Source organism: Salmo trutta, unplaced genomic scaffold, assembly GCF_901001165.1.
Source record: "Salmo trutta unplaced genomic scaffold, fSalTru1.1, whole genome shotgun sequence".
NCBI lineage: Eukaryota > Metazoa > Chordata > Actinopteri > Salmoniformes > Salmonidae > Salmo > Salmo trutta.
In genome coordinates, this window is record NW_021822962.1 from 2444049 (window position 1) to 2455296 (window position 11248).

General features: G+C 43.9%; 1 protein-coding gene across 1 annotated transcript; it reads right to left on the reverse strand.

Moving 5' to 3' along the window:
- Positions 1-628: 628 nt before the first annotated feature.
- LOC115187647 (uncharacterized) lies at positions 629-2372 on the reverse strand. The gene is made up of 4 exons (XM_029746619.1): positions 2305-2372; positions 1529-1852; positions 1384-1494; positions 629-1175 (listed from the first exon to the last, which is right to left on the reverse strand). The coding sequence occupies exons 1-4, from the start codon at positions 2370-2372 to the stop codon at positions 629-631; spliced, it is 1050 nt and encodes a 349-aa protein (XP_029602479.1).
- Positions 2373-11248: the final 8876 nt, after the last annotated feature.

Below are 11248 nucleotides of genomic sequence, written 5' to 3' on the forward strand. Positions count from 1 at the left end.
TAAACACACCAGCCAGCTGGTCTGCGCATGCTCTGAGGACGCGGTCGGGGATGCCGTCTGGGCCTGCAGCCTTGCGAGGGTTAACACGTTTAAATGTTTTACTCACGTTGGCTGGAGTGAAGGAGAGCCCGCAGGTTTTGGTAGCGGGCCGTGTTAGTGGCACTGTATTGTCCTCAAAGCGAGCAAAAAAGTTGTTTAGTCTGTCTGGGAGCAAGGCATCGTGATCCGCGACTTGTCACAGCAACCACTTCCTGATCTGTGTGGACTGAGGGTTTGTCCTTTTCCCATTCACTTCTGTGAATGTTATTCTCCTCTTCACCTATGCCCTTCCCTTGTCCCTGCTCTGTGTATAGAGGAGTAATCCTTCCCCTGTCCCTGCTCTGTGTATAGAGGAGTAATCCTTCCCCTGTCCCTGCTCTGTGTATAGAGGAGTAATCCTTCCCCTGTCCCTGCTCTGTGTATAGAGGAGTAATCCTTCCCCTGTCCCTACTCTGTGTATAGAGGAGTAATCTACATGTCCCTGCTCTGTGTATAGAGGAGTAATCCTTCCCCTGTCCCTGCTCTGTGTATAGAGGAGTAATCTACATGTCCCTGCTCTGTGTATAGAGGAGTAATCCTTCCCCTGTCCCTACTCTGTGTATAGAGGAGTAATCCTTCCCCTGTCCCTGCTCTGTGTATAGAGGAGTAATCCTTCCCCTGTCCCTGCTCTGTGTATAGAGGAGTAATCCTTCCCCTGTCCCTGCTCTGTGTATAGAGGAGTAATCCTTCCACTGTCCCTGCTCTGTGTATAGAGGAGTAATCCTTCCCCTGTCCCTGCTCTGTGTATAGAGGAGTAATCCTTCCCTTGTCCCTGCTCTGTGTATAGAGGAGTAATCCTTCCCCTGTCCCTGCTCTGTGTATAGAGGAGTAATCCTTCCCCTGTCCCTGCTCTGTGTATAGAGGAGTAATCCTTCCCCTGTCCCTGCTCTGTGTATAGAGGAGTAATCCCTTTCCCTGTCCCTGCTCTGTGTATAGAGGAGTAATCATTCCCCTGTCCCTGCTCTGTGTATAGAGGAGTAATCCTTCCCCTGTCCCTGCTCTGTGTATAGAGGAGTAATCCACCTGTCCCTGCTCTGTGTATAGAGGAGTAATCCTTCCCCTGTCCCTGCTCTGTGTATAGAGGAGTAATCCTTCCCCTGTCCCTGCTCTGTGTATAGAGGAGTAATCCACCTGTCCCTGCTCTGTGTATAGAGGAGTAATCCTTCCCTTGTCCCTGCTCTGTGTAGAGGAGTAATCCACCTGTCCCTGCTCTGTGTATAGAGGAGTAATCCTTCCCCTGTCCCTGCTCTGTGTATAAAGGAGTAATCCACCTGTCCCTGCTCTGTGTATAGAGGAGTAAATCACCTGTCCCTACTCTGTGTATAGAGGAGTAATCCTTCCCCTGTCCCTGCTCTGTGTATAGAGGAGTAATCCTTCCCCTGTCCCTGCTCTGTGTATAGAGGAGTAATCCTTCCCCTGTCCCTACTCTGTGTATAGAGGAGTAATCCACCTGTCCCTGCTCTGTGTATAGAGGAGTAATCCTTCCCCTGTCCCTGCTCTGTGTATAGAGGAGTAATCCTGCCCCTGTCCCTGCTCTGTGTATAGAGGAGTAATCCTTCCCCTGTCCCTGCTCTGTGTATAGAGGAGTAATCCTTCCCCTGTCCCTACTCTGTGTATAGAGGAGTAATCCTTCCCCTGTCCCTGCTCTGTGTATAGAGGAGTAATCCTTCCCCTGTCCCTGCTCTGTGTATAGAGGAGTAATCCTTCCCCTGTCCCTGCTCTGTGTATAGAGGAGTAATCCACCTGTCCCTGCTCTGTGTATAGAGGAGTAATCCTTCAGCTGTAGACCAGGACCTTCCACCTAATCCTACAGGATTACTCTAGATGCTTTAGTACTTACTGTCTTTTATTTAGTTATGACAGGCCTGTGTCAACAATGTTACCTTCTCAACCCACAACGTGATGGAAACAAATCATTGTCCGGGGAAAGCCACTTGTCTAAACAGATAACTCTGAGAACGACAAATGTTTTTTATAAATGAGAACGTTGTGATTGATTTGACTTGGTATGAAAGCACAGATTGCAGAATGATTTAACCACAACTATTTATAGGAAGAGCCATGTTGCCCATATCTGGGCATGGAGTGCTGCCAATTGTGGAATATACACATGGCCTTGGCCTGATATACAGATCACTTTGCATCCTAAATAACTCATTATTATATGAAGATCACAGTCAGTTACCCTAAATGCATCATGTCAGCTGTAAAGTCGAACAAGCCCACTTTCTCTCACAGGCATGGAGAATGTCCTTGAGATGTTGTTGCCAGCTCTGAGCTCCAGCAGGGGGCATGTGTTATGGTCCGTGCTCCCCAGTCTCAGCCATCTGTTGTCAGGCTCACATGGCCTTGGGACCTGCCCTCTCCTCACAGCCTCCACGGGCGGCTGCTGCATGAAGGGGGACAAGATGCGTGTGTGTGTGTGTGTGTGTGTGTGTGTGTGTGTGTGTGTGTGTGTGTGTGTGTGGAGGGGCGCTGCTCCTCTTACTGAGACACTGCTTGTTCTGTGTCCATAACGCTGGGAGGTGCTGCAAGCTGCACATGGGACACTGCACTCACAAGCTGCGTCCCAAATGGCACCCTACATAGTGCACTACCATGTGCCCTGGTCAAAAATAGTGCACTATATAGGGAACATAGGGTTCCATTTTGGATGCAAACACAGAGAGCAGAGCAGAGCACCATTCATGAAGTGGAGGAGAGCAGAGTCCCAGTTATGGAGTGGAGGAGAGCAGAGTCCCAGTTATGGAGTGGAGGAGAGCAGAGCCCCAGTTATGGAGTGGAGGAGAGCAGGGCCCAGTTATGGAGTGGAGGAGAGCAGAGCCCCAGTTATGGAGTGGAGGAGAGCAGAGCCCCAGTTATGGAGTGGTGGAGAGCAGAGCCCCAGTTATGGAGTGGAGGAGAGCAGAGCCCCAGTTATGGAGTGCAGTCGGAGGAGGAGAGGGCTTGTCGTGAGAGTAGAGAAGTGTGTACTTCCCTTTTATGCTCCACTCAGATCTGCAACAGTAGGTCGAGATTCTTGTGACAAAAAACAACTGCTACAGTACTTAGAGAGTTGACCCTTGACCCTGACAACATGGGAAAGTGCCCCCTCCCCCAGCTGCTTGATATATAAAGACTGACTGGCTCTGCTCTTGCCCAAGTCATGAGAATCACTGATAAATCACTGGGCGTGAGGCCTCCCCCTGTCTCTCTGTCCCCCTGTCCCCCTGTCCCCCTGTCTCCCTGTCCAGCTGTCACTGTCGCACATGGTAAAGACAGGGGCTCTTACTATAGAAGTCAACAATTTATCTTATACTTAAGATGTGCTCAATGTTTGTCTGTTTTGCAGCTGTATATCTTATACAGTATATCTTATATCTATTCCATAAACAAGGCATTCACTTTTCTATGTACAGGGTGTCTGTCATTACTATGATCCTCAAACAAATGTCGCACACGTCACACACACAAAAAAAGTGGAAAACCCCTCCAATACAAAATTTGTTACATTTACGTCATTTAGCAGACGCTCTTATCCAGAGCGACTTACAAATTGGTGCATTCACCTTATTGTTCTCGAAATCAGGATATTGCAACACAAGACATAATGTGACAGCCAACTAATTTAATGTGACAGTCCCCACCACCCGTCCCCCAATCACCCTCATCCTCCCCTTTCACTCCCTGCTGGGTAGTCAGCAGTCAGCCATGGGCTGAGTGAGGAGCACAGATGCGAAAGCACAGAGTGGTGACCCTAACTGTGGACTAATTGGATGGGTAGAACACTTACCTTTCATTAGACATGTGCTAGTGTTAGACCCTGACAAACAACCACCGACCAACCCCACCATCTCAACAGATGACTGCACTTAATAATACATGACCAACACATTTAGGTCGGCAGGGAGGGAGGAGGAGGGGGAATGTCTCTGTTCTAATAACAGTGTGATGATATGGGGGGTTTCTCTGTTCTAATAACATAGTGTGATGATATGGGGGGTGTCTGTTCTAATAACATAGTGTGATGATATGGGAGGTGTCTGTGTTCTAATAACATAGTGTGATGATATGGGGGGTGTCTGTGTTCTAATAACATAGTGTGATGATATGCGGGGTGTCTCTGTTCTAATAACATAGTGTGATGATATGATATGGGGGGTGTCTCTGTTCTAATAACAGTGTGATGATATGATATGGGGGGTGTCTCTGTTCTAATAACAGTGTGATGATATGATATGGGGGGTGTCTCTGTTCTAATAACATAGTGTGATGATATGGGGGGTGTCTGTGTTCTAATAACAGTGTGATGATATGGGGGGTATCTGTGTTCTAATAACATAGTGTGATGATATGGGGGGTATCTGTGTTCTAATAACATAGTGTGATGATATGGGGGGTGTCTGTGTTCTAATAACATAGTGTGATGATATGGGGGGTGTCTGTTCTAATAACAGTGTGATGATATGCGGGGTGTCTGTGTTCTAATAACAGTGTGATGATATGGGGGGTGTCTGTGTTCTAATAACATAGTGTGATATAGGGGGTGTCTGTTCTAATAACATAGTGTGATGATATGGGGGGTGTCTGTGTTCTAATAACAGTGTGATGATATGGGGGGTGTCTGTTCTAATAACAGTGTGATGATATGCGGGGTGTCTGTGTTCTAATAACATAGTGTGATGATATGGGGGGTGTCTGTGTTCTAATAACATAGTGTGATGATATGGGGGGTGTCTGTTCTAATAACATAGTGTGATGATATGGGGGGTGTCTGTGTTCTAATAACATAGTGTGATGATATGGGTGGTGTCTGTTCTAATAACATAGTGTGATGATATGGGGGGTGTCTGTTCTAATAACATAGTGTGATGATATGGGGGGTGTCTGTGTTCTAATAACATAGTGTGATGATATGGGGGTGTCTCTGTTCTAATAACATAGTGTGATGATATGGGGGGTGTCTGTGTTCTAATAACATAGTGTGATGATATGGGGGGTGTCTGTGTTCTAATAACAGTGTGATGATATGGGGGGTGTCTGTGTTCTAATAACATAGTGTGATGATATGGGGGGTGTCTCTGTTCTAATAACATAGTGTGATGATATGGGGGTGTCTGTGTTCTAATAACATAATGTGATGATATGGGGGGTGTCTGTGTTCTAATAACAGTGTGATGATATGGGGGGTGTCTGTGTTCTAATAACATAGTGTGATGATATGGGGGGTGTCTGTGTTCTAATAACAGTGTGATGATATGGGGGGTGTCTCTGTTCTAATAACATAGTGTGATGATATGGGGGTGTCTCTGTTCTAATAACATAGTGTGATGATATGGGGGGTGTCTGTGTTCTAATAACATAGTGTGATGATATGGGGGGTGTCTGTGTTCTAATAACATAGTGTGATGATATGGGGGGTGTCTGTGTTCTAATAACATAGTGTGATGATATGGGGGGTGTCTGTGTTCTAATAACATAGTGTGATGATATGGGGGGTGTCTCTGTTCTAATAACATAATGTGATGATATGGGGGGTGTCTCTGTTCTAATAACATAATGTGATGATATGGGGGGTGTCTCTGTTCTAATAACATAGTGTGATGATATGGGGGGTGTCTGTGTTCTAATAACAGTGTGATGATATGGGGGGTGTCTGTGTTCTAATAACATAGTGTGATGATATGGGGGGTGTCTGTGTTCTAATAACATAGTGTGATGATATGGGGGGTGTCTCTGTTCTAATAACATAGTGTGATGATATGGGGGTGTCTCTGTTCTAATAACATAGTGTGATGATATGGGGGTGTCTGTGTTCTAATAACATAGTGTGATGATATGGGGGGTGTCTGTGTTCTAATAACATAGTGTGATGATATGGGGGGTGTCTGTGTTCTAATAACATAGTGTGATGATATGGGGGGTGTCTGTGTTCTAATAACATAGTGTGATGATATGGGGGGTGTCTGTGTTCTAATAACATAGTGTGATGATATGGGGGGTGTCTCTGTTCTAATAACATAGTGTGATGATATGGGGGGTGTCTGTGTTCTAATAACAGTGTGATGATATGGGGGGTGTCTGTGTTCTAATAACAGTGTGATGATATGGGGGGTGTCTGTGTTCTAATAACATAGTGTGATTATATGGGGGTGTCTCTGCTCTAATAACATAGTGTGATGATATGGGGGGTGTCTGTGTTCTAATAACATAGTGTGATGATATGGGGGGTGTCTGTGTTCTAATAACATAGTGTGATGATATGGGGGGTGTCTCTGTTCTAATAACATAGTGTGATGATATGGGGGGTGTCTGTGTTCTAATAACAGTGTGATGATATGGGGGGTGTCTGTTCTAATAACATAGTGTGATGATATGGGGGGTGTCTGTGTTCTAATAACATAGTGTGATTATATGGGGGTGTCTCTGCTCTAATAACATAGTGTGATGATATGGGGGTGTCTGTGTTCTAATAACATAGTGTGATGATATGGGGGGTGTCTGTGTTCTAATAACATAGTGTGATGATATGGGGGGTGTCTGTTCTAATAACAGTGTGATGATATGGGGGGTGTCTCTGTTCTAATAACATAGTGTGATGATATGGGGGGTGTCTGTGTTCTAATAACAGTGTGATGATATGGGGGGTGTCTGTTCTAATAACAGTGTGATGATATGGGGGGTGTCTGTGTTCTAATAACATAGTGTGATGATATGGGGGGTGTCTGTTCTAATAACAGTGTGATGATATGGGGGGTGTCTCTGTTCTAATAACATAGTGTGATGATATGGGGGGTGTCTGTGTTCTAATAACAGTGTGATGATATGGGGGGTGTCTGTTCTAATAACATAGTGTGATGATATGGGGGGTGTCTGTGTTCTAATAACAGTGTGATTATATGGGGGTGTCTCTGCTCTAATAACATAGTGTGATGATATGGGGGGTGTCTGTTCTAATAACAGTGTGATGATATGGGGGGTGTCTCTGTTCTAATAACATAGTGTGATGATATGGGGGGTGTCTGTTCTAATAACATAGTGTGGTGATATGGGGGGTGTCTGTGTTCTAATAACATAGTGTGATGATATGGGGGGTGTCTCTGTTCTAATAACATAGTGTGATGATATGGGGGTGTCTGTTCTAATAACATAGTGTGATGATATGGGGGGTGTCTGTTCTAATAACATAGTGTGATGATATGGGGTGTCTCTGTTCTAATAACATAGTGTGATGATATGGGGTTGTCTGTTCTAATAACATAGTGTGATGATATGGGGGGTGTCTGTTCTAATAACATAGTGTGATGATATGGGGGGTGTCTCTGTTCTAATAACATAGTGTGATGATATGGGGGGTGTCTGTTCTAATAACATAGTGTGATGATATGGGGGGTGTCTGTTCTAATAACATAGTGTGATGATATGGGAGTGTCTGTTCTAATAACATAGTGTGATGATATGGGGGGTGTCTCTGGTCTAATAACATATTGTGATGATATGGGGGTGTCTGTGTTCTAATAACATAGTGTGATGATATGGGGGTGTCTGTGTTCTAATAACATAGTGTGATGATATGGGGGGTGTCTGTGTTCTAATAACATAGTGTGATGATATGGGGGGTGTCTGTTCTAATAACATAGTGTGATGATATGGGGGTGTCTGTTCTAATAACATAGTGTGATGATATGGGGGGTGTCTCTGTTCTAATAACAGTGTGATGATATGGGGGTGTCTGTTCTAATAACATAGTGTGATGATATGGGGGTGTCTGTGTTCTAATAACATAGTGTGATGATATGGGGGGTGTCTGTTCTAATAACATAGTGTGATGATATGGGGTGTCTCTGTTCTAATAACATAGTGTGATGATATGGGGGGTGTCTGTGTTCTAATAACAGTGTGATGATATGGGGGGTGTCTGTGTTCTAATAACATAGTGTGATGATATGGGGGGTGTCTGTGTTCTAATAACATAGTGTGATGATATGGGGGGTGTCTGTTCTAATAACATAGTGTGATGATATGGGGGGTGTCTGTTCTAATAACATAGTGTGATGATATGGGGTGTCTCTGTTCTAATAACATAGTGTGATGATTATCCCATTGGAGGTAACAACGATAGATGGGTGAATTGCCATGACAACAAGCCACCGCACCTTATCCCTTATCCAATCTCCTTTACATTGAATGGCAGTGTTGGATTGGACAGATTGGCGGTATACATAGTAGTAAGGTTTTTAGTATTCATTTATTATTAATGGTACAACATGTTGTGATGCCACGCTTCATAGAGGGGAAGTGCATGTGTGTGTGGTGTGTGTGTGTGGTGTGTGTGGTGTGTCTGTTTGTGGGTGTGTTTGGTGTGGTGTGTGTGTGTGTGTGTGTGTGTGTGTGTGTGTGTGTGTGTGTGTGTGTGTGTGTGTGCGTGTGCGTGTGTGTTTGTGTGTCTTGCCTGTTGCTGGTCGTGGTTGACTGTGGTCCTACGTAAGCAGGAGGCAATTTGGCAAAATCCCAAAAGCATTGGCTGTCTGGTGTACTGTATATAACTACAGTAACTCTCTTTCTCTCTTCACCATCAGTGGGTTGGCTGTCTGGTGTACTGTATATAACTACAGTAACTCTCTCTCTCTCTTCACCATCAGTGGGTTGGCTGTCTGGTGTACTGTATATAACTACAGTAACTCTCTCTCTCTCTTCACCATCAGTGGGTTGGCTGTCTGGTGTACTGTATATAACTACAGTAACTCTCTCTCTCTCTTCACCATCAGTGGGTTGGCTGTCTGGTGTACTGTATATAACTACAGTAACTCTCTCTCTCTCTTCACCATCAGTGGGTTGGCTGTCTGGTGTACTGTATATAACTACAGTAACTCTCTTTCTCTCTTCACCATCAGTGGGTTGGCTGTCTGGTGTACTGTATATAACTACAGTAACTATCTCTCTCTCTTCACCATCAGTGGGTTGGCTGTCTGGTGTACTGTATATAACTACAGTAACTCTCTCTCTCTCTCTTCACCATCAGTGGGTTGGCTGTCTGGTGTACTGTATATAACTACAGTAACTCTCTCTCTCTCTTCACCATCAGTGGGTTGGCTGTCTGGTGTACTGTATATAACTACAGTAACTCTCTTTCTCTCTTCACCATCAGTGGGTTGGCTGTCTGGTGTACTGTATATAACTACAGTAACTCTCTCTCTCTCTTCACCATCAGTGGGTTGGCTGTCTGGTGTACTGTATATAACTACAGTAACTCTCTTTCTCTCTTCACCATCAGTGGGTTGGCTGTCTGGTGTACTGTATATAACTACAGTAACTCTCTCTCTCTCTTCACCATCAGTGGGTTGGCTGTCTGGTGTACTGTATGGAACTACAATAACAGATGGGGAAATTGGGATTAAAAAGAGAGGGAGTAAGGGAGAGATAATGAGATAGATAATAGAAAGGAGGAAAAGAGAGAACAAGTAGGGTGCAACAGAGAATGAGAGAGAGAGAGACATAGAGAGAGACAGAGACAGAGACAGACAGAGACAGAGAGATAGACATAGAGAGAGACAGAGACAGAGACAAACAGAGAGAGAGACATAGAGAGAGAGAGACAGAGAGAGACAGAGACAGAGAGAGAGAGACAGAGACAGAGAGAGACAGAGACAGAGAGAGACAGAGACAGAGAGAGACAGAGACAGAGAGAGAGAGACATAGAGAGAGACAGAGAGAGAGAGACATAGAGAGAGAGAGAGAGACTGAGACTGAGACAGAGAGAGAGAGAGAGAGAGAGAGAGAGACAGAGAGAGATATTATATATTATTATTATTATACATATTATACACATATTTATAATATATTATATATGTATTTATATATATATATATATATATATTATATATGTATTATATATATATATATATATATATATATATATATATATATATATATATATATATATATATATATATATATATATATATATATATATATATATATATATATATATACATATACATATACATATACATATTTGGACACCCCTCCTTGTACAGTAGCCCTATTATAAATAATAGAAACAGTCCTGACCAAATACTGAACAAAAATGGGAAGGAGTTAGTGCATCTCTGTCGAGCCTTAGGCCTGTACATGCTTAATGGTAGAGTCAGAGGGGACTCTTTAGGTCAGTTTACTTACTGCTCAGCTCTTGGGACAAGTGTAGTCGATTATGCCATCACTGACATTGACCCCTCCTCCATTAGTGCATTCACTGTCAGACCACAGACACCATTGTCAGATCACAGTCAGATCAACGTGTTTCTGAAGAAATTAACCGGCAATACTCATTCAAAAAAACAGCCCAATAAACTCTACAACATAAACCCATCGTACAGATGGGCTCCAAACAGTGCAGAGAGATTCATTGAAACATTGAACTCAAATGAAATGATGAACTCTATACAGTTTTTCAATAACTCACAATACCAAAACAATAAAGATGGTGTCAATTCGGCTACTCAAAACATCAACTGCATATTCCAAAAAGCAGCATCGAAGCAAATTTGAGAAAACCAAAGAAATGCATCAGAAACAAAAAACAAAATGTTTCTGACAAATGGTTTGATAATGAATGTAAAACAATTAGAAAACACCTAAGACAAATGTAAAACGAAAAACTTAAGCAGCAAAAGAACCCAGAGCTACGATATGAATACTTTGAAACTCAAAAACAGTATAAACAAACACTGAAACGCAAGCAATTGAATTATACCAACAAGACACTTGATGAAATTGAAAACGCAATTGACCAAAATCAGTTCTGGGACATGTGGAACAATTTAAGCACAACAAACAAAACCTCGGCAAGACGGAGCTGCTCTTCCTCCCGGGGAAGGACTGCCCGTTCCATGATCTCGCCATCACGGTTGACAACTCCATTGTGTCCTCCTCCCAGAGTGCTAAGAGCCTTGGCGTGACCCTGGACAACACCCTGTCGTTCTCCGCTAACATCAAGGCGGTGACCCGATCCTGTAGGTTCATGCTCTACAACATTCGCAGAGTACGACCCTGCCTCACACAGGAAGCGGCGCAGGTCCTAATCCAGGCACTTGTCATCTCCCGTCTGGATTACTGCAACTCGCTGTTGGCGGGGCTCCCTGCCTGCGCCATTAAACCCCTACAACTCATCCAGAACGCCGCAGCCCATCCG

Bases quoted from the DNA above. Each gene is read 5' to 3' on its own strand.
- LOC115187647 (XM_029746619.1), bottom strand. From the start codon at position 2,372: ATGCCCCCTGCTGGAGCTCAGAGCTGGCAACAACATCTCAAGGACATT. The intron at 1,495-1,528 runs GTGGATTACTCC...GAGTAGGGACAG, and splicing joins TATACACAGAGCAGGGACAG to GGGAAGGATTACTCCTCTAT. The intron at 1,176-1,383 runs GTGATTTACTCC...GAGCAGGGACAG, and splicing joins TATACACAGAGTAGGGACAG to GGGAAGGATTACTCCTCTAT.